This window comes from Vicugna pacos, chromosome 11 (assembly GCF_048564905.1).
Source record: "Vicugna pacos chromosome 11, VicPac4, whole genome shotgun sequence".
In the NCBI taxonomy this organism is placed as follows: domain Eukaryota; kingdom Metazoa; phylum Chordata; class Mammalia; order Artiodactyla; family Camelidae; genus Vicugna; species Vicugna pacos.
In genome coordinates this window covers 23,114,444-23,139,468 of record NC_132997.1, presented here as the reverse complement: position 1 = coordinate 23,139,468, position 25,025 = coordinate 23,114,444, and the positions used below count along the sequence as shown (strand labels likewise).

Sequence of the window (25,025 nt, the reverse complement as noted above, 5' to 3'; positions counted from 1 at the left end):
CACAGACCCGTGTTTCCATGGTAAACACAGGGACACAGCACACCTCCACATAACATTTAATTTGCATGGGGACATATAGGGCGTGCTGCCTATTATGATACATGTGTTAGGTCCTCTGAGAGAGAAAATGCAGAACTGATGGTCAAGGAAGGAAGGTGTCTGAGAGGAATGACATCTAACTCTGAACAGCACTCTAGGAGAGAGTAGAGCTTAGCTGGGAAATCACAGTTCAGGAGCAGCAGCAGCAGTGTGCACAGAGCTCCGGGGTGGGACAGAGCACGGACAGCTGGGGGAACTGAGGTCTTCAGCAGGGGTGAAGGATGGGGTTTGGAGGAACAGAAAGAAAAGTGGGTCATGAGCTCAAAAAGAATGAAAGTGTTGAAGGCAGGAGGCAGATGATGGAAGTTCAAGGAATTTGGACTTCCGTAGGACAGAAAAAAACACTAAAAGGCTTTATGTAGGAAAATGATACATCGAATGTGCAGGATTTGTCAACTGCTGACACTTGGCACTCACTAAGTCTTTTTTGGAGCAGAGGTCCTGTAAAATGCTTGGCAGCATCCCTGGCCTCCGCCCATTAGATGCCAGCTGTACCCTCCCCCCATTGTGGCAACCAAAATTGTCTTCAGGCATTGCCAGATATACCCTGGATGGCAACACGGCCCTGAACTGAGGACCACAGGGCTAGAGTAAGGAGACTGGACTGGAGACTGGTAATCGACAGACCCAAGATGATAACTGGAAAGGCTGATGTGATAAGCCAAGCAACTGATGGCTGATCGGACAGGAGATTTTCCTGATTCCTCTCATATAACGTGGCCTCACAATCTGGCCCCCAAGAATCACCTAGAGGACAGTCCAAGCCCACCCTGTGCAGAATCCTCTCCACCTCTGAAGCTCATCTCCCCCAGCGGTGCCATCGTCTCCCCTCCCCCGTGCGGACCCTGACGGCCTCATCAGCACAGCCTTCCTCTCACTCCATCACATGGTCCAGTGCCTGCTTCCCAGCACCACCCCCACAATCCTGGGGGACACCAATCTCAGCCAACACCCTGAGCTCCTCAGTTCTAATCACTCTGTAGACTGGACTTTGGAATCAGGAGCCCAGCTCCGCCTCTCAGATCTTAAACACAATATCCTCTGGCCACAGCCACCCATGAATCCATTCTCTCTCCATGCTCACTCCACCCACTCTTCACTGTCCTTAAGAACTTTAATCCCAATTTACTACTCGCCACTTTACCCTAATTTAGTAGATTTATATGCTTGTCTTTTTAGCTTATAACCCATGGCCTATACTGGTAGTCCCTGTTCCTTTGCCCTCGATCAACTGCTACCATGATGTCCCAAAGGATCACAAATTCCAGAAGTCCAGAAGAAAGTGATCATCTTGCGTGAAACCTGCTCTTGCTTCCGTATTCTGATGCTTACTAGAGTATCACCATCCATCCAGACATGTGAATCCGAAACCAAGGAAATCATCGACTCCTTTGCTTCTCCACATCTAATCAGATGTCAAGTGCTGGCAATTCTAAATCCTAAATATTCCTCAAATCTCTCTGCCCATCTCCACTGCCTCCATTTCAGTGTAGGCACTTTTACTGACCACCCAGACACTCATTTTGAATTTCTTCAATCCACTCACCATTCTGCCACCAGAATAATTTTTTTAAATAAATGCCAATCTATTTATGGCTTAACTACTCAAAATTATTTAAAGCACATAGTATGACATCAATGTCCTTGTTTACATGTCTGGCCTCCTTTCCACTTGTCAGTCTCCCAATTTACAATCTAGAAATTCTTATAAACTATGGTCACCTGCATCTCCATGCCTGGTATACATACTTCTCTTTTTATAGCCGATTCCTGCAAAGAACTCCTAGGTGTCTCTCAAGGTCTTGCCCAAGTGTTATCCCCTGAGCTACCAAGAAGACTCAGTTACCCTTTCCCTTCCCGTTTGTCCCCCTACTGTGCATATCTCCACTGGGACCCATAACATGGTTATGACCTGGGTGGAGTGACAGTTTACATACACTGAACGCTTATCATATACCCCATACTGTGCAAAGTGTTTTACTTGTATTCATGCTCTTCTTACTCAGAAACCACTATATTACTCCTCATTCTACAGAAGAAACAAACTTTGAGAAATTAAGCCATTTACCTAAGTTTGCACAATAAGTGGAAAATCCAGGGCTCAAATCCAGAACAGTCTGACTACAGAGCCGACTTCAACTACTAAATTCCAATAATTTGTTTATATGTCTTATGTAAGTCAGTGTCAATCAGTAAGATATTTAGAATACAGAGAGAAAAAAAGAAAGGAAAATTATATGTTTTTTCTCCTAAAAGGAAAGAAAAGAAAGAAAGGGAACAGAAGGGAAGGGAGGGCAATCAAAAACTTTGTTGTGCTGGATGTGGGCTCCCTGTGTCAGAAAGGGATAAACCAAATGAAAATTAAATTAAATATAGGATACTTTTGAGTGATTGTGTATTCAGATAACAGGATCCATTTGAACTTGACCCCATGAACATCCTAGTTTGAGTGGTCTGGGCACTGTGATGTTGAGAAGGAAATGAAATCAGAACACAGTCCTGCTTCTGCAGGGCAATATTTACAGTATCCATATCTTCTTCAACTTTTGCTATAAATGTATCAATAAAACATTAACCCTAAAAAAATACCCTAAGGATAAAAGTGAACCTACTGGGAGCCGGAACAGTCCAGGCTTGGACTAGATGGAGGGGACGGTAGAGGCACTAACAACAGGCGAGGTGGCAGGAGATAGGATGTGAAGTTGATGGAACAACAGCGGCAAATCAGAAAGCTTACTATTTAAGTTTCAAAGCAAATTACTAAAGGGAAACCAGAAAAACAATATTAACTATGCTGGGAGGAATGGGGAGGGGCAGGGAAGGTGGTACCTAAATCCTCACCATGACAGCCAGAAGGTGGCAGTAATGTTGATGACTGCATCTATAAACTTAAAATACCAGAAGTCAAAACCAGCTAAACAAGAGCCAGGACAGCACATGGGGGGGACACTGACAGTGGGGGGCGGGGCGAGGAGCAGGGCTGCTGCATGACTTCCAGCCTCCCTGCCCTTCACCCAGGTCAATGGGGTACTTTAGATCTTTTAAGTCTCTCAAATTAAAAAAAAAAAAACCTATATAAGTAAAACTGAGAAAGGATTACAGCTTCAATCTTCTTTTGTTACCCGGCTTATAATGGATTTATGCAGTGATTACCTAGGTAAAGGAATGGATAGAAAACATGGCTACTAAATGAATTTCAGAAAATGAAATCTATTTTGCTACTGAACTCTAAGTTGACATTAGAGGTAAGTCTGCAGAAAAAAGAAGTATTTCAGCTAAAATGATTTTAAAAGCTGATCTGAAAATTAAGTATAATTTTAACACCGCAAATAAAACAACTTCTGAGAGTTAATACTGTACATAATGTTTCAAAAGTAAAAATAGAGCCCTGCACACACACATGCTCTTACAGCTGAAAGACACATCATAGCTTTTATTGCTTCTCAGGAAAATAATTGTGTAGGTTTGACTAAATAGCATCTGAGTATTCTTCCTGCTCTGAAAAAAAAAATGAATACAAATACAAATGATCATTTCCATTGGTCAATCAAATCTCCACTCTCACTCTCGAGGACAGTGAGTAGAGTGCATTCCATTCATTTCCTGCTCTTGTTATTGATTAATGACATCTTTCAACAGGTTCGAGATCATGTTTCTTTTATTCTTTTTGGCCTGAGTTTTTATGTCTTCCTCCTCTTTAATTTTAGCCTCACTAATCCAAACACTCATCCAAACCTACGCTCATTTACATACACACCAAGGAGCTCCTGCCCATGTGGGCAGCATGCGGACCACTACATATACAGCAAAATCGGCGCATCTGCCAAACCCAAAATAGCCCAGCATCCAGAAATACTCTACTAAAAAGACATTTAAGGTAGGTTCTATAGGATTAAGTGGATATAACCATATAGTCCTGCCAAAATGCTTGGGCCAAATAAACTTGCTGTTTTAAATTTTTTAAATATATTTTTATTGAAGTATAGTCAGTTTACAATATGTCAATTTCTGTTATACAGCATAATGCTTCAGTCATATATGAACATGCATATATTCGTTTTCATATTCTTTTTCCCCTTAAGTTACTACAAGTAAACTTGCTTTATTTTTTGTGATGTAAAGAGTTGAAGTGAAATCTGACATAGTTAACGATTGAAGAAATCCTAGAAGAGCTCACTAATGGATAATCAACAATTATATAAGATAATTTAGTGGTTTGCTGAAAACAGCTGCTGATGAATATGACCCAGAAAAAGGGATCTCAAAATGAATAAAGGCATTCTAAGAAAAAGTATCTTAAGGGACCACACACTAATTCTTGCAAAATGACCTCCATCCACACCTAACAGGCAATGAGCCGGGGTCCGAGGTCCACAGTAGGCTGAGGACTGTTAATACCTCGTCCACAGGTTGCAAGCCAATGGCCTGAAACTTCAAATTATGTGGTGTGTCATAATAGTGAATGTTTTGCTATTTCTAAAGATTTAGAAATCACAGTAAATATTTCAGGAGAGATTTTTCCCTACACTTGAGAGAGATGACTAGACCAGGTTCCAAAAGGAAAAAAATCTTTCCCCAGACCACAAAAAATACCATGATCCACAACCCAGCAGTATGACCTACCAGGCTGCAAGCACAAGCACTATTCATATGTTTTCCCCGGCTATCTTCAGAACTGCTCTAGCTTAGAATTTTGTTTGAAACATAAAACAAAAACAAACCAACAAAGCAAAAGGCAAGTGTGAGGATAATGGGCAATGCTACTCGGCCATTAGAGGAACACAATCTTTCTCATCTCTGAAAGCAGGGCTACAAAAAGGGCTATCAGCCCTTTTGATGGCTGAAATAATTTTAAGTGTCATGGCCCTAATTTTGATCAGCTAATAAAGTGAACATTCCACTCAGCAAAAAGCAAAAGCTAATGTGTGTCAGGTCATATGCTAGGTATTAGTTTTCTCAATAAACAGAATTTTATTCAAGAAAATATAGAGCACCATGTACTTCTGCCCTTATAATATTTTCCTCCTAAAACTGACTTGTCTTCTCTACCTCAGTAAATGGCACTACCATCCACCCAGCCACTTAAAATCAGAACCAAGGAGCCGTCTTTGATTTCCTTTTTCCGTTGCCCCCATTCGAGACCCACCAGAAGAACCAGCAGCTCTGCCTCCAGAATCCATCCCACACCCACTGACCCTCTGTCACCTCCACCACCACCGTATCTCGCTCCACTCCTGCCATCGGTCCCTCTGGTGTTCCGGCTTCTGCTTCTGCTCCTACACAGTGCTGCCCAGAGACCAGGCCACGAGATCCATGTGCAGTATGGAACAAATATGTTCTTACCCTGCACAAAACATTCCAAAAGCTCCCACTTGAAAAAAAAATCCATTTTCCTTCCATAGCTTTCAAGACCCCAAGTGTTCTGGCTCCTGAGGCCTTTCTTTCTGTCCTCATCTCCCAAAACAGCAGCTACACAGGCCTGCAGGCTGTGCTCTGCTTAGGTCAGGCCTGCCTGCGCTCCCTGGGCCCTGTGCACCTGCCCGGGGCTTCCTGGAATGACCTTCCCTCTAACCTGAACTCATGGCTCCTCACATTACATGTGAGACTTGCTTCACTCCACATTCACTGCCCCCCCATTCACTGATCACAGTACTTGAATTTATTTCCTTCATAGTGCTTATTAGAATCTGATGGAAATTCATTACGTATGTTTCATTTGTTTTTGTTTTTGATCTGTCTCACCCCACTGGGAAGAGGATATAAATTTCAGAAGAACGGAAATCATATTTCTCTTGCTCATTAATATGATATATGCTCATAATATCTCTGGAGCCTGCAACACTGCCTGGCATGTTGAATGAATTCAGTAAACATCTGTGAGTGAATTAACATTATCACTCAAAGCTCTTTGCCTTTCAGTATTCTTGAGATTTTAACCAAGTCAAAATGTGAGAGAAAATGTGAAATCCTTTCATCTTTTCTATAGCATTTCTAAAGCACAATCTTAGGCCCTAAAAATGTATACAATTCCATGGACCTAAATCAAAAGGGTTGACTGAAGTTGGCTAAACCGCATGAGTAAGGTCTCCAGATCAAAACTCTAGTGCTTTTATTAGGAGTGTAGACAGAGATGAAGCGGGGAGGGGAGGGGGAGGTTTGTTCTCAGGGAAGGGAGCAAAGCTGGGGCGGGGAGAGAGCCGGTTGTGAGCTTCTTCCCACAGGGTGTTCTGTCTCAAAGGGCCACTGTCTTCGAGAGAACTGTTGGTTAGAAGTCCTCCCAGCAGCAATTTTCTGGAAACCAGCAGAGGGGCTAATTACCAGAAACTTCTCTCCCTACAGAAAAGAGCCGTCCTCCCCACAGCCCCACTAACACCTCAGTTCACATAACTCCCTGTGCTGTTACCTCTGCTTGGCTTTGGAGAAAATTCTTGATGATGCGAACCGTAAATACACACTTCTGTGCTGAAACGCTATTTAAGTGTGTGGAATAACATCTGTTACTAGAGCACCTTTAATTTCATATTTGTTTTGGATTAGGTTGGACTAGGTTTGGATTTGCTAGAGAGGAAGAACAGAGCCAACAAATACAGTAAGGAGAAAATGCAGTCACAAAGCTGGGGAAAGAAACTCCCCGTTCTGAGGAAATCTCTTCACACCAGCATAAGGGACTGTATGTATTTTGCTTTTCACTGTCTATGCCACACCCAGCCGCCTTCCAAAATGACAAGTGGGAGGGGTCACTAGTCTAACACAAGAATGGAGTGAGGTGGAGGGCAAGAAACAGACTGTTTATTGATTCAGCGATTTTTAAAATGGAGGAATAGGATTATTCTATTCTTTGCAGCTTATTCCAAGTCCACATTTACTGACTGATAAGACTATTTCTGTTCTTTTTTTAAGGGGGGGGGGCAGGAATTAGGTTTATTTATTTATTTTTAAAGGAGGTACTGGGGATCGAACCCAGGACCTCATGCATGCTAAGCATGTGCTCCACCACTTGAACTATACTCTCCCCCAAGACTGTTTGAGCTCTAAGGGAGGAAAATGCAGTCAACTTGGGAACAGTTTTAATCAAAAAGCAGTTGTTATGGGGAGGGCATAGTTCAAATGGTAGAGCACATGCTTAGCATGCACAGGGTCCTGGGTTCAATCCCCAGTACCTCCTCCAAAAGTAAATAAATAAATAAATAAACCAAATTATCTAAACCCCCGCCCCCAAAAAGCAACTGTTAGACACGCCTAGTGTTTGCCTTTGTACCATATTTATTTTACTTCCTAAATGCAAACTGATACATCTCCTAGAATACAGCTCCATAAAGCTTTCAGCCCACCACATTCCACGGGTTCTGTCTCTCTAATAACACACACCTCTCAAAAAGGAAAAGGGAGAAAAAAAATTCATTGTTAATTCTTCTCATAGAAGAAAAAGATCTACCGAGCAGTGATTAGCTGCCACGTCATAAATGAACAGACAGGCCACTCGATCAGTCTTAAGAAGAAAGCTTCACAAGCCACAGCACGTCCCGAGGACCCTTCTTTCACACGGGAAGTATCAAAAAGATCTCACAATATCTTATGTGACTTACGTCCCTAATACCAAAAGGAGACGACAGTTACGACGGGTAAAGCAGAGGAATTAGAAAAGCAGGCACACACACACATTTTATTATTTCCTGTCACTTCCTGATCCCAGCCAGGGCTCATTCCCATTGTCTTCCAAAGCGCACATCATCGCCCGTCTCGTTCAACAGCGGGTCCACGGAGAGGAGCCGCGGGTCAGAAGCCCTGAGTAACCGGAACTAACCCGCGCGGGTGAGAGCCACCGCTCCGCCGCCCAGACACCGGGCGCCAGCGAGTGAGCCACGCAGGCCTCCAGTTTCCTCGCGAGAACGCCCTAGGTGAGAATTCTTACCCACGTGGGTTTAGATGCACACTCATCACAACCCCCAAGGTCACACACATACCACACACCTGAGAAAGGTTAGCAATACTCTGGCCTGAGAATGATAATCCAGCTGTTCATTATGAATTATGAAATGGCTTTGGGACTGTTGTTTGGCAGTATTAACGCTCCTGGTGAATGGGAGCCGGGGGAGAAAGCAGACAGCGCTGCTTCATGTCACCAGTCAGTACACAGACGAGCTATGAACACACTGAGATCGCATTCCGGGCCCTGGGAAACCCACCGTCTACGGGGAACACAGCTCTTGCCCTGTCGAGATGCTTCTGAGGGCACGTCTATGACCAGCAAAGTCAGAAATACTGGCTCAGAACCACTTCAAAGCCATCGGGCTAGCAAAGTGTCAAGAGTGGCCATCTGTTAAGAAAAGGACGTTTGGCAAATATACTGACGAATACCCTAGTGAAAAAGGAAACAAACAAGCTGAGTGGCAGAGAGGAGGAGGGCCTGCGTCACATACGGGTTTTTAAATTTTAGGCTGATTGGGGCCGACACACAGCACAGCTGCTATTCTGACTGCAGTCTGCCTCCGAGCCAGTGAGTTCTGTGGAGTCTCCTACTTACATCAAATGGAGCTGAGCTGGACTGGGCACTCTGCCCCCACGGTTCCCCGAAGCAGCCACTGAAAGGAAGGAGGAGACCCACGGCAATGATCCGCGAGCAAAGCTGCTCTGCTTCTTCTGGAGGCCCGTTCTCCTGCTGGCTGAACAGCTTCTCCAACAGAGTTCGCCCTGCGGGTGAGACACGGTCATTAGGCGGGAGCACTGGCAGGTCCCCTGGCTCAGAACTCCCCCGAGGAGAGGCCAGCAACACAGCCTGTGGAACACTGTTGCCAAGGCTACGGACTTGCGCAGAGAGAGCTCTGCAGTCAGGCCTGGGACACCACACTGGACAGGGGAGCTCTGGTTCACACCCACATCCTCCAAAACAACTCCTACTCCCGAAAAGGATGGGTCCCGTTATGAGTCCTACCTCTTCTTGTACCTGCAGAAGCACCCGACCTTCTGGATTTCTTTGGAAACCCCCCTTCTGCTCTGTGTTATCCCTGCCCCTGGCTCTCTGAGGAAGAAGTCAGTAGCCACCATTTGGGCTAAGAAATGTCAGTGGCTAACATTCAGTCTGGGATGTGGCAATGGGGAGGGGGAGGAATAAGGAAACAGGGAGGTAGGCACCAGCCTCTGAGTAGGGGAGAGGGCTGGCCAGAAGGAAAATTCACTCAGAAGAGGAAAATGTTAGAAACGCAAAATTTTCTTCTATGCACCTCAGAAACATAACTCTAGGGTAGGTCTACACAGCAGGATTTTATTATTTCCCTAAAAGAGATAAGAAAAGAGAGGCACAAGGAGAGGAGGACACTGGCTGAGGACCGGGGCCCACCTGTCCCACGGTTCTCGGTCCCGGTCCTGGCTGTCCCTCAGATCACCTGAGAGCAGAATGAAGGGGACGGGGACTCAGGCATCAGTACCTGACTGGGCACCAACTGATTCCAACCTCAGCCAGAGCTGAGAGCTGCAAGTCTAGTCCCTCATCCATTTCTGAAGCTACTCATTCTGACTTATCATCCTTTGGGAAGTTAGTCAGCAGGTGTCTGCACAAACCGTAGGAGAACTACAACGTCTCCCCGGTCCCATCCAGGGCCGCCCGCGGGTCACTCAGCCCCGGCCCTGCTCCTGCCCACCCTCCCACCAACAGAGTCAGTCCTCAGACTTAAAGTCACTCATCCAGAAAAGCTTCCAGTGACCCCTTCCACACTCTCATGGCATCCTTCAAAGCTTCTTTGTGTAATTATTTTAGTTAATTATTTGTGCAATTATTAATTTAATGTCTGCCTCCCTTACTAAAACAACCTCTCTGACAGCCAGCACACATCCTGCAAATTTGGCCACTTGCACATAAGAAATATCAAAACATATTTTTAGGATTTCTAAATGAATACAATGTTACGATTCTCTGATGAAGATTCATTCGCACCATGGTCGGAAGTGGAAATGATCTGCAATCTTTCTCTGTACAGGGTCAAATCGTAAATATTTTAGGTTTTACAGGCCATGTAAGGTCTCTGTTGCACATTCTTCTTTGGCTTTGTTTTGCTTTGTTTTCTTTTTAACAACTTAAAAAATCTGAAAAGCCCTCTTAGCTGGGGGCTGCACAGAGCCAGGCCCAGGTCTGTGCATCAGTCACAACGTTGAAATTTCAAACATGTAAAGTGCTCAGTCCTGCGCAGTCTAGGAGCCATGCAATTTTCATGCCTCCTCCTATTTTTGTTTGTAAAACGAAACTAAACTCCAAATCTACCTGGGACATGTAAAACGTCAGAGCAGGGCAAAGGAGCTGTTCTCTCCACTCCTGCAGGTCACTAGAGAACACTTGTTGGTCTCCCAGGACTTTTCTAAGGAGAAATAAAAGATTTTTTTCCCTACAGAACTGAAGTTTGCCTGCAAACCTGACTGGACCCAACACCTAGGAAATCACATCCCTCAATCCTCAAGTGATTAATTATAATGACAGTGCACCCACGTCATACATCTTACAGCAGGCCGGAAAACAGCCAGAGAACTAGTGAGTTCTTTTCTGAAACTCAACATTGTATATGACAGAAAATAGGGGAGACAGGATCTTGCCTGGTGTGTGTGTGTGTGTGTGTGTATGTGTGTGTGTGTGTGTATGTGTGTGTGTGTGTGTTCGTATTTGGGAGCAAAAAAGTGTGTATTTGTATATCGAGTCAAAAATTAACAAAAGTGGCTAGGGAACAGAGTGGAAGAGGGGGCGTGCAACCCCCAGAGCTTCAGTTCCCTGAGGAGCAAACACCCCTACATCAGGAGCTCCTCAGCCACAGCTCCCCTGGGCCGGGCCACCTGTGCTGGGGGCGGTCCAGTGTGCTGCACCCCGACCCAGACTCCCGGGATGCCCGCAGCCCCGCCACAACTCCTCTGGTTCTAACAGCCTGATGTGTCTCCAGACAATGCCAAACGTCTCCTGTGTGGCAAAATGGCCTTGGATTGAGAACTCCTGCCTTAGCCTCTCTGAAGGGAAGTCCACCTCCTCGCATTAACAACAGCCCAGCTGCCCCGGGGCCTTCCTCTTACAGACCTCTCAGTGGAGACGTTTTATGTCAAACCCCACCTATCTCAGCGATCAGAAGTCAGTGGTGATCTCTGATCCCCACCCGCACTTTCAAATAGTTTGACTCCTTCAAACTGATCTGCTCCCTTGAAACTCTTGCCACTGGCGAGACCCCCTGCCACCCACAGCCTTCTTGTCCTCCCCTCCCCTTCACTAGCCCTTCACCCCCGACTCACTGCCCTCGTTTCCACCTCGATTCCTCTCATCCTTGTCACGGACACTCAGGGAGATAACTCACCTGTGACCTTGAATCCTGCCTCCTGAGCTTCCTCCACCCCCCACAGGGACCCGCCCCAGTGCCACTACCAGTACCCACACCAACGTCCAAGGCCACTCCCACCCTCCAGGGCTCGCCAACCCCCTCAGAGTAAAGCCCTGACTGAGGAGCACCCCTGCTGCCCTGCACCTCCTGCCCCGCCCACTCCAGGCTCCCCTGCCAGCCTCCTCCTCCTCCAGCACCCTGACTCCCCCACCTCGGAGCTTCTGCATCAGAACACTCTTCCCCAAATACCTGAATGACCCACTCACCCATTGTCACTTCATTCATGCATCTGCTCAGTCGTCACTGCCCGAGAGGACGTCCTGACCACTCTGTCACCCTTTCCCCCTTACTTGCCTTCACCCTGCAAAGAGCTCGTCCCTTGAGTTTAGGTCCATCTGGGGCCGACTCCTTCCCATGGAGGGAGACCCTGTTTTAGCAGATGCACTTAATTTTATGAAAAATCTCCCGGAGCCCACATCCCTCCCTACTCCCAGCTATTGTCCCATTTCCTAGTTTCCTTTACATCAAAACTACCAGCTAGATCATCAAAAAGTCTACAAATAAATATTGATGAAAATGTGGAGAAAAGGGAACCCTCATACACTGTAGGTGGGAATGTAAACTGGTGCAGCCACAATGAAAAACAGCATGGAGATTCCTTAAAAAAGTAAAAATAGAACCACTCACTATATGATCCAGAAATTCCACTCCTGAGTTTATAACCAGAAAAAAACAGAAACTCTAATTCTAAAAGGTAACATGCATCCCAATGTTCACAGCCACACTATTTACAACAGCCAAGACATGGAAACAGCCTAAATGTCCATTGTCAGATGACTGGATAAAGAAGATGTGGTGTATACACACACACACACACACACACACACACACACACACAATAGAATATTACTCAGCCATAAGAAAGAATGAAATATTGCACTTGCAGCAATGTGGATAAGCCTAGAGAATAATTTATGCATAGTGAAATAAGTCGGACATTGAGAAAAGAGAAACACAAATACTGTATGATATCAGTCAGATGAGGAATCTAAAAAATAATACAAATGAGTGTATATAAAACAGAAACAGACTCACAGACATAGAAAACAAATGTGTGCTTACCACATAGTGGGGGGGGGACAAATTAGGGGCATGGGGGTAACAGATACAAGATACTGTAAATAAAATAGATAAGCAACAGGGATTTACTGTAGAGCACAGGGAGTTATACCCAATTTCTTGTCATAACCTATAATGGAGTACAACCTGCAAAAATACCAAATCGCTGTGCTGTACACCTGAAACTAACACAATATTGTAAATCAGCTATATCTCAGTTAGAGAAGACGACTGGCTGGAATTACCTATACCTGCTACCTCGAGCCCCTCACTCCGGACCCAGCCCACTCTCATCTGACAAGTCTAATTTGACTTCCACCCCCACCAAAGCAACAGAAACTGGTAGCCAGCATTGTACCAAAAATACTTACGCCTTTATCTTACTCAATTTCTTAATCTCTCCAAGAACACTTTCCAGGCATCTTCCTGATGCTGCCCTCTGTTTTCTCTACCTCCCTGGCCACTATCTCTCAAGGCCCGTGTACTGGCTTCTCTATTAAATGTTAACATTTGAGTGCGTCTGAGCTCATCCTATGGCATTCTCCCCACTCTTCCCATATCCTCTCCTGTGGTCTCTCTCAGTCTATACTCCTCTCCCTAAAACTGGGAAAGCTTTTGTAACTGCATCAACTACATGCAGCAGAAGCAACATGGTGCTTAGAAGGCATGAGGCAGCTCTGTGAAGATCCTCAAGGCTGTAGCATAGTGGCAGGAGGCCTGGGGAAGAAGATGAGAGTTCAAAAACCCACCAAACCAGCGGGAGATTTCTTCCCCCAGTATCCCTCAACCTGGACTCAAGGACCCAAAACCCAGAAGTGGGTATCAGCACTGACTGGGAAAGAAAGCTTTAGGGGGCAATCTGGCAATGTGTGTCAATAATCTTAAAAATTTCACCCCTTGACCCAAAAATTCAACTTTGGAAAATCTATCCTAGGTAAATATTCAGAGGTATATTCAAAAAGTGATGCATCACAGGATTATTGTGAAGATTAAATGAGATAATGCATGTAAAGTGCTTAGCACAGTTCCTGGTACTGTAATAAGTGGACAGTTATTAGGGAAAAAAAAATGAAAGAAACTGAAATGTCCAACAATAATGACATAGATTTTTTTAAAGATAGCTGTATATATATATGATGGAAGGATAAATTAGGAGTTTGAAATTTATAAATATTAACTACCATATATAAAAATCAATAAAAAAAATTTTGTTCTGTATAGCACAATTCAGTATTTTATATAATACCTTAAATGAAAATGAATATATGTATGTATGTGTATGACTGGGACATTAGGCTGTACACCAGAAACTGAGATATTGTAACTGACCATAGTTCAATTAAAAAAAAAAGAATATATATTAATGATGGCCTACTATACAGCCATCAAGTCATGTTGTTATAGAAAGAACAACAACTTAATTAATGTAAACACATTGAATGTATGGAAAGGAATAAGAAAAGTAACACTCAACAGATATCACTGGAGAACACCAGTGCACCCACCAGTCATCACTGATAACAGAATAAATGGGAAATAAATGAAGCATTTAATCTACCTTTCCTGGAATGAACTGTATTTTAGGGTATTAAAACATACCTAGTGATTAAAGAAGTTCACAGTACAGAAAAATTCCAGCCAAAAAATACGAAGAAATGACAATATTAGAAAATTGCAATCTGTAATGACTCGCTTAATGAATAGATGGGAAACCCATTAGAAAAAAGATCAATTGAAAAATTTGCAAAGAAGTGATCAAACTGTCATCTCCAAACCCACAAGTCCTTCACAGAGTCAACACAACTGAGACAGGCAAACACAGTGAGCCTCTAGATGGGCGGGGTTATAAAGTCCACAGGGCTGCCCATCAAGCACATGTGCTGTCCCTCTGGGAAAAGCACGGGTCAAACCATGTCAGATTGGACCTAACCTCTCATCTCAGGTATCAGAGAGCTGTGTGAATGCGCTGATCAACAGGTAACACTAAACGAATTCTATACGCATTCAATACAATAATGAAGTTATGGCATATTCAAAGTACATTTTTGAGATGCAAATTTAAGTATTTGAGATTAAAATAACATGATGCCTGGAACTTGTCTCAAATTAGTTCATAAAAGAAGGGTGGCAGGTTGGGGGACAGAGGGAGACGAAGCTATTATGGCAATGATAACACTGATAATTCCTGAAGCTGGGTACATGGGACGTCATCATACTTCTACTTTTATGTATGATCAAATTTTCACAATAAATATCTTAAATCATGCTACTAAAATGATTTAAGGACATGGAAAATGTGTCACAAGTGTTATGTGAAATAATCAAGATTACAAAGCTCAGCAAGGCATGCTCCTGATTCTGCAAAAATAGCAGATGTGACTTCGCTTATTAAAGAGTCACACCACTGTGGTGAGAACATGGAAAGTTTTCCTTGTTTCTAGGACCTGCACACTAGCTGGACTGCACCGATCTCCCTTTCTGACCAGTGAATGTAGTTTGACTAGAGCAGGGGGAGTGGACAGAGACATGACCTTCTGTTCTGCTTCCTACAGTTGATGGCCAGGGATTTAATTGGGGCACACAGGCCCTATCAGACATCAGATGTCCTGCATCTCAACTGGGGACAATGGGCTGACCTAAGGCTTCTGAACCAAAGCTTACTTCTTAACTGAACAAACTAGCTGGCTGTGACCAGGAAACAGAGGCCCCCAGGTTCCCTCTGGCACCCCCTTCCCCACCCCACCACCCACCCCACACTGACAAGCAGTTCAGGGGGCCCCCCAAATCCTGGGCCTTCTACTCTGCTCCTTGGTCAAAGCACCTGTTTCTAGACTGGATGTGTCGATCACACTAACAAATGAAAATAATTGGCCCTAGAATATGAATAAGCATAACTTTTCTAAGTGCTCTGCTATTTAAACCATTTTACTTCATATTTTCATTCATTACGTACTCAACATTTACAGAGCTCTTACTACATACAAAGCAGCATTAACAGGTTGGTATAAACTCCATAGGCACCCAGGAAGCACCTTCTGGTGAATCTATGACTCCAAGTATGTGGGCAGGAGAGAGGTGCAGCTTCTCAGGCTCTCCCTTCCTCCCAATAACAGAAGACCCAGTGGGAGGGGCAGTCTTTCTATTCTTCAAACCCAGCCTCCAAGTGTCATTTTATAAATTAGGAAATGCAGGCCCAGGAATGCTAGGTCACACTGTCTTTACCTAGGAAAGCTCATCTCACTAATCACATACATCACATACCTAATGGATGGCTGAAGATATCTAGGGAAATTCTTTCTCTTTTTTTATAGAATGGTGTCCTTTCTGCCCATCCCTTTCCACTGTAAACATCTGTCACTAGACTCCATGAGGCCATCCAGGCAAAGCAGCGCAGCCTAGGCAACCAGGAGCTTAGGCTGTGGAGCCCCTGCTTGGGGCCTCCTGATGCTGCCACCGCCCCAGCTGTGGCCTCAGGCAACTGACTTGACCCCTCTTAAGCCTCAGTTTCCTTGCCTATACCTGGAATAATTATCCTCACTGCCTCCTATGACAGTTTTTAAAATTAAATTAAATAATTTTTGTAATGGGCTTAACATAGTGCCCAGTAAATGTTACCTATTACCTTTTTTTTTCCTCAAAGGCTCTGTACTTGGATAAATAAAAATTTGTCTCAATTTAATGGAAGTCATAAGTAAATAATGGAATCATAAGAATGTACCCAGAATCTAAAAGAAAAAATATAAGCAAGGTTAACACAGATTAAAATATCTTCAACCATCAAGTGTTTTTTTTTACATTTAGCGTATGTTAATTATATCAACAAGGTAAATATTTATGATTTTCCTAGCTACAATTCTTTTTTTTTAACATTTTTTATTGATTTATAATCATTTTACAATGTTGTGTCAAATTCCAGTGTTCAGCACAATTTTTCAGTCATTCATGGACATATACACACTCATTGTCACATTTTTTTCTCTGTGATTTATCATAACATTTTGTGTATATTTCCCTGTGCTATACAGTGTAATCTTGTTTATCTATTCTACAGTTTTGAAATCCCAGTCTATCCCTTCCCACCCTCTACCCCCCTGGTAACCACAAGTCTGTATTCTCTGTCCATGAGTCTTTAGATTCCACATATGAGCGATCTCATATGGTATTTTTCTTTCTCTTTCTGGCTTACTTCACTTAGAATGACATTCTCTAGGAGCATCCATGTTGCTGCAAATGGCGTTATGTTGTCGGTTTTTATGGCTGAGTAGTATTCCATTGTATAAATATACCACATCTTCTTTATCCAGTCACCTGTTGATGGACATTTAGGCTGTTTCCATGTTTTGGCTATTGTAAATAGTGCTGCTATGAACATTGGAGTGCAGGTGTCATCCTGAAGTAGATTTCCTTCTGGATACAAGCCCAGAAGTGGGATTCCTGGGTCATATGGTAAGTCTATTCCTAGTCTTTTGAGGAATCTCCACACTGTTTTCCATAGTGGCTGCACCAAACTGCATTCCCACCAGCAGTGTAGGAGGGTTCCCCTTTCTCCACAGCCTCTCCAGCCTAGCTACAATTCTTAACTTCAGTTTAAAAAAAGATGCTTTCATTGTCTGTTTTACTATTTTATTAAATTAATGATAAAATCATATTCACCCAATGACAGTCAGGGAACTTACTAATCATTAATGCTCTCCAATTATTTCTGCACTAATTCCCTCTCCCTCCTCCCACATACACTTACACACTAATAACTTTAGCACGTGGAATCACTTTGCAGGCTTAAGCTACAGTTGTCCCACAGCATCTGTGGCGGATTTGTTCCAGGACCCACTCAGATATCAAAATCTGCAGATGCTAAGTCCCTTATATCAAATGGCTTAGTATTTGCATATTACCTATACGCATCCTCCCTTATACTTTAAATCATCTCTGGATTACTTATAATACCCAATACAATGCAAATGCTCTGTAAATAGTTGCTGGACCCAGCAAATTTAAGTTTTGCTTTTTGGAACTTTCTGGATTTTTTGTTTTTAATTTTTGACCTGCCGTTGGTTGAACTGGTGGATACAGAGAACCTGTAGATACAAAGGGCCGACTATATCCATATCTATAAATACTCCTCTAGCACTGGTAAGCAAACATCACAGGGCTAGATAAACATAGAAACAACAGCCAGGGGACAATCTGAAAGGACTATTTACCATCACAACACACACAGTGATCTTGCACAATGAAGTAAAATCATCAGTCCCTACAATGGAGTGCTGTCGGGTAAGGAAGCCGTGACATTATATAAAGCAAGAAACCTTCTATATGAATAGAACTATACAATGAAAAAGACATATCCACAACTATTGTCAGCTTTGTAAAGCAGAGCAAGAGTTTATCATCATGAATTCATATGGACTCGAGTGTTCACAGCAGCACTATTTACAATAACCAAGGCATGGAAACAATCCAAATGTTCATCAACAGATGACTGGATAAAGAAGTTGTAGTATATTTACACAATAGAATACTACTCTGTCATAAAAAGTAATAAAATAATACCATTTGCAGCAGCATGGATGGACCTGGAGATCGTCATTCTAAGTGAAGTAAGCCAGAAAGAGAAAGAAAAATACCATATGGTATTACTCGTATGTGGAATCTTAAAAAAAAAAGACACAAATTAACTTATTTATAAAATAGAAACAGACTCATAGACATAGAAAACAAACCTATGGTTACCAGAGGGGAAAGGGGGTGGGAAGGGATAAATTCGGAGTTGGAGATTTGCACATACTAACTACTACATGTAAAATAGATAAACAACAAGTTTCTTCTGGATAGCACAGGGAACTGTATTCAATATCTTAAGGTAACCTACAGTGAAAAAGAACATGAAAATGAATATATGTATGTATAAATATGCCTGAAACATTACACTATACACCAGAAATTGATAAACATTGTAAACTGACTATACTTAAATAAAAAAGATGAATATTTCTAAAACCCCAAAAAAGCAAACCAAAAAAAAAAAAAAGAATTTATCATCATGATTTCAAAGAAACCAAATGAGGAATGAAAAGATTCTAGAATCTGCCTGATGTCATAGACTTGGCAGCACCAAAACTGGACACGTACTCTGCTCTCCTAATTTTTATTCTAAGCATCTCCCACTTCTGTGTGGGCCAGCACCTCTGGGAAAACTTCTGACCAACATTCTGTTCTAAGATATAAAAGAGACCACAAGGTCTGTGCCCTGCAGGGGCTAACAACTAATCACACTGACCAAAGCTCAAGAAGGAATACTTTTAAGTGCATTCTATTCAGAACATACTATCTTAATTAAACATCTCTAGTGGAACTGGGGGGCAGGACATAGCAAAGACAAGATATAACCAAGCTCTTAGGGGTCATCATGTGCCGAATAATCTCCTGGGTTCACCAAAGGATATCATCGTGAGGAAAACATGCTCCCTGTCCTTAACTAATGACAATATAATAGGCCAACGCAGGCAGGACACTCTTGTAGAAGAGATGTAGACAGAGTATGGGCTCCTGACGAGTGATAACACAGAGCAGGGAGAGTCCCTGGCTCCTTCTCTGTCTACTGGAGACTATAAAGTGTCCAAACAGGAAGAGAAACTTTCCATACTGATACTAGCTCTTGGAGACAACAGGAGACCTCTTTTCCCACTAGCCTTGATGATACATGCAACTTTTCTGTTTTCATTGGACCCAAATACTAACAATTGTTTGTTGTTATTAGGATTAATGACTCAGTGACAATCCACCACTTAATTTCCAGTATTTTAGAGCCAGAAACCTTAGAGATTATTTGGCTTAATACTCTAATTTTTCCTGCAAAGAAATCAAGAGCCAAATACTTAGGTAACATGTCCCAGCTCATACACGGGGGAAGGTTAGGTGTGAGTTTTGGGTTATTTTATGTACCATAATATCATTAATTTGTAATAGTCTGTTTTCAATTTATACTTTAACAGCCTAGAAACATATAGTGGATATTTTTTCCTTTTGGATATTTTTTAATGGTTGAAGGATGAATATAATTGCTATATTTTGAAAGGTATCAATATAAGTTTTTATTTCTACAGGCCACATCTCTTATGCAAAATGAATTAAATAAGTCTCATTATGTTAATTTTTTCTGATATCATAGCTCAGACATATCTATTTAATAAATTTCTCTTGAAATCCTATATTATCTACCAATTTAAATCATAAGAGGAAATGCAGTTGACCAGCAAATCCAGAGTTAGACATTAATGATGATTCCTTAAGTTCATGATGTAGAGAATAGAGAGAGATCACATATTATGTATCATCATATACTGATGGCCTATGCTGGATAAATAATAAAAACAGACAAGGCCAATTACAATCACATGGAAATTAACATGTCTAATGTCAGATCCAAAGCGCTGCAAGTTTTACAGTGGAAGAGTGGCTCTTATGAGAATAAACATTTGGCAATTTCTCAAGAAAAGAAGGCGAGTGAGTGGTCAGATGGCTGGATGGGTCATGGGAGGAGCAAGGACCCAAGTGGGCCCCACCTGCAGAGATGACACCCACAGCTCAGGAAGGGACTCAGCACAAGGGGCCAAGCTCCCTGCTTCCCAGGGCTCAGAACCCACTGGGCCCGTGGCTGGTGCTGATCCAGACACTCTTACAGCAACACTCCCACACTCGGGCTCAAAACTCCAGAGAAAGAAGGAAGCCTTAGATATTTTAAACTTATAAAATGCAGATGGGGTACAGATGTGCTGGTTTCCTTAGTCCTTAATAGTAAGTGACCATAATGTATCTTCATAATAGTTTTGAAGAAGGTGACTGCTCTGTCTGATGAAGCAGGACTCACATGTGTTGCATTTTTTTCTTTAACCTGAACTAAGAATATGGAGAAAAAGTAGCAAAAAAAGTGTTCAAAATCAATTACAATAAAACATCACACAGCCACAGAGCATTCAAAAAGTGACCTGATAGAGAGAGCTCTGACTACAGTCACTATACAGTCACTACTAAAATTTGTATAAATTTAAAGTTCAATTTTGGCATCCATGAAGGCTTTTTTGGGGGGAGAAGAAAAGAAACTGTGAAACTTCAACTGTATATAAAATAGAGAAACAACAAGTTTCTTCTGTACATCACAGGGAACTATACTCAATATCTTGTAATAATGTATAATAAAAAAGAATATGAAAACAAATATATGTGTATATATATATGACTGAAGCATTATGCTGTACACCAGAAATTGACACAACATTGTAAACTGACTATAACCGAATAAAAAAGAAAGAAGAATCTATGAAACTTCAATTGATCAAGGACTAAAACATGACAAGAACAAGCTGAGAAATTTACTCTAAAGAATCTAATAAAATTGCCCAAAGAATATCCTAGAACATATGTGACAATGACAAACAACCCCTCTCAGGACCTATGTTAGATGATGGATTTCTCCAGTAATTTCTTCAAAAATCATGAAATAAATCAAAGTTCAAAGAAAACAATATAAAAATGTCAAAAGGAAAATGCCTTTAAAAACTTCATGTCAATCTATTATGTTAAATCCATAAAAGCAAGTCTAATAAATGTCAGCTTTAAAATACCTCTGAGTGAAGGGTTTTCCACAAATTTAAAGCAGTCTCGTAAAAGGAATGAGACACACTGACCATAGTTGCCACTCAACTTTTGAACTCAAACATCAGATTGACTCTTGCAGTTGGAAGGAAAGTCAGTGGTCAAGTTCAGCCTCTCCAGGGTTGTGGTCACCTCATAGATCTCCAGCCAGTCTCTGAACATCTCCAATCAGTCTCTGAACATCTCCAGTGAATAGTGCAATCACTCCAACTGGGACCAGCCATTCCAAGGCTGGACACCCTAGGATGGATGCCTCCCTTATGCTGCATTGAATCACAAACTGTTAGCAAATCCATCACCTCCATCCTGAACACATTCAATCTTCTGCTTGAACATAAATCTCAGGTTTAAAATTTGTCCTGGTAGTTAATGGAGAGCCATAGAATAATTCTGAGAAGAATGTTAAAAATCTACCTGGAAAGGAGGAGATGAGGTTTTTGTTTTTGTTTTAATTTTGGAGGTAAATTTTAACAGGAAATTAGTGAAATTGCCTAGCTGGATACAAGAATGAAATGTGAGGAACTTACTAAGTTGTACACATCCCAGGTTTTTGGCAGAAGAGACTGGGTAAAGGATTGTGCAGACACTATTATCACCCACCAGGGCAGGCAATGAACAGGGGAGCAGAGTGGGATTGGAGAAAAGGGAAGTTCAGTTTGGATCATGTCCCATACCCATACAGAGAATTTTAAAAAGCAACAGGAAATTTGAGTCTGGAATTCAGAGAGATCTGAGCCAGAAATTTGAATCTGGAGTCATAAAAACACAAGGAAAGGGTTCCTGAGGATAGATGTTAAGACGGACTAAGCATGAAGCTTAGGGGAAGTGGTATTTAGTTAACAAGGGTCAGGTGGAAGAAAAGGATGAAAAGAAGATACATAAAAGCCAGCCCAAAATATAGAAGGTAAGCCAGAGAGAAATAAGTAACAGAAACCAAGAAATTAGTGTTTCTCTATTTGGACTAAATATACATTTGTTTAAATGATGCTTTTGAAGAATTTTAAATAATTAGAGATTTTTATTAATGTTGAGTGTAAAACACAACCTACTAAATTAAAATATAAATAATGTTTCTGGATTTTAGGATTATAGCTCCCCCAAAAGGGCACAGCTTCACAAAAACTGATCCTACATAAGGTCAAAAAGAAAGCCACAGTAATTTCAAAAGATTCTACAAAGTGTATACTAACTTCTCTGTTTCAATTATTTTGCTGTAAACAAATAAAAATTTTGCTTTTAAAATCCCATATGACTATTGTGATATTGTGATTTATAATGAGAAATATGTGTTTGGTCTTTGACCAATTTCTGGAACAGATCTCCTAAACCTTTGGAATTTCATAAGTGATTGAAGTAAAAAAAGGTGTCTTGATATTCATAACAAGCTACACCTGAGTTTATGTTAATGCGGTGACTTGCAGATAGCATCTAAGGATGGGGTTGGTGGTCAGGGGGAACCAACTGAGTTATTAGAGAGTTGGAACTTTCAGTCCCACCCCTGACCTCCAGGGAGAGGAGAGAAGAGCTGGCGACTGAGTTCAATCATCAATGGCAATGATTTCGTCAGTCAAGCCTGTGTAATGAAGCCTCCATAAAAACCCAGAAGGTTGAGTTTCAGAGAGCTTCTGGGTCAGTGAACACGTGGAGATTCAGGGAGAGTGGCACACAGGAGCTCCACACCCATTCCCCATACCTTGCCCTGTGCATTTCTTCCATTTAACTATTCCTGAGTTATATCATTGTATAATAAAATGGTAATCTGGTGATTGAAATGTTTCTCTGAGTCCTATGAGCTTCTCTAGAGAATTAATGAAACCCATGGAGGGGACTGTTGGAACCTATAAGCTGCTCAGTCACAACTTTTGATTGGTATATGAGAGCGGGCAGTCTTGCAGGACTGAGCCCTTCATCTGTGGACTCCAACACTATCTCCACATAAACACTGTCTGAACTGAGTTGAATTGTAAACACCCAGCTGGTGTCACAGAGAATTGCTCACTGGTGTGGGGAGAAATCCCTAACATCTCAATTAGTGTTAGACTCTTTTAACTATGACGTATAGGTACTATTAACTAACATTTAGGTTTAAAAATATTCATAAGGGAGATCATATAATTCTTACCACTGAAAGACACTGAAAACATTTCTTTACCCTCAAAATAACTAGAAATAATACAAAAATAAAATACCATTCCCATGAGCAATGAAACATACGAAGTACCTAGAAACTATCTCAGCAAAGAAAACACAAAGCTTCTTTAAAGAAGTCTAAAACTCTATTAAAAAGACATAAAAGATGATCTGAACAAATAGAGATCTTTCATAAAGGAGATCTTGGATAATATTATTATAATGCTTATAGTCCTCAATATCATTTACAAATGTAATAAATTGAACAGCATCAGGATTTTTTAAATAAACTTAACCACTTATTTTAAATTTATATAGAAGACTGCAAGGTCCATCAAGAATTAAGTCTTAATGATGTTGAAACTTTGAAAACTCCCAGTTTATCCCTCCCCTCAACACTTTTCCATTTGGTAACCATAGTTTATTTGCTATGTCTGTGAGTTCAACTCTAGTTTGTAAAAATTTCATTTTTGTCATTATTTTTTGATATCACATATATATGATATATGGCATTTGTCTGTCTCTGTCAGATGTAATTCACTTAACATAATAATCTCTAGGTCTATTCATGTTGTTGCAAAAGGTGTAATCTCATTTTTTAAAGGCTGAGTCATATTCCATTGTGTATTTATATACCACATCTTCTTTATCTAGTCATCTGTTCATGGACATTTATCCTGCTTCCATATCTTGGTTATTGTAAATAGTGCGGCTAGGATCACTGGGGTGCATACATCTTTTCATGTTATGGTTTTACTCAAATATATGTCCAGGAGTGGCATTGCTCAATCATACAGGAACTCTCTTTTTAGTTTTTTGGGGGAACTTCCATATTATTCTACATATTGGCTGCACCAGTTTACATTACCCACAACAGTGTAGGAGGGTCCCCTTTTTCTCCATACTCTCCCCAGCATTTATTCTTTGTAGACTTGTAAGGATGGCCATTCTGACTGATGTGAAGTGGTATCTCATTGTAGTTTTGATTTGAATTTCTGATAATCAGAGATATTGAGCATCTTTTTATGTACCTGTTGGCCAGCTGTCTGTCTTCCTAGAGAAATGTCTATTTAGATTTTCTGCCCATTTTTGATTGGGTTGGTTGTTTTCTTTTAAATCATGTTATATGTGCTGTTTGTATATTTTGAAATTTAATCCCTTGTCAGTCTCATCATTTGCAAATGTGTTCTCCCATTCTGTACATTGTCTTTTCATTTTGTTTTTGGATTCATTTGCTGTACATAATCTTTTAAGTTTAATTAGGTCCCACTTGCTTATTTTTGCTTTTATTTCCATTACACTATGGAGGTGTTGGAAAAAATATTAACACAGTCCATAATTTGCAATGTCTTGGCTCTTGCTTCTGGATACAAAATAAGAAAAGGTCCTCACTGAGGACCCTCACCAGGACACAGCCAGGAAGAGCCAAATGTACAGCTTGGGGGGAAGAGCCAAATCCTGGGAAGAAGTACAAACATTTGAGACCCAAGCTAGACTTGGATCCTGCCCACAAATACCAGAAATATGATCTGTGGCACATTGTATAAGGAATAACTGGCTCAGATTCTTATATGATTCTTCCTTCATAATCTGAATTTTGAGTATGCAGGAAATGTCCTTTGGTGACCCCCACATCCCAGTTCTGTCATCCACGGGAGAGCCAGTGGCTTTCTCCCA

General features: G+C 41.6%; 1 protein-coding gene across 2 annotated transcripts in view; it reads right to left on the bottom strand.

Annotated features, from left to right (window-relative positions):
- Positions 1–25,025, bottom strand: part of LOC140699200 (formin-2-like) — a 79,266-nt gene that overhangs the window by 21,658 nt on the left and 32,583 nt on the right. For both annotated transcript variants that reach the window (XM_072970930.1, XM_072970931.1), the window contains one exon: positions 8,624–8,790. In XM_072970930.1, the coding sequence (XP_072827031.1) occupies positions 8,624–8,790 (167 nt within the window). The remainder of the gene's footprint in view (positions 1–8,623; positions 8,791–25,025) is intronic.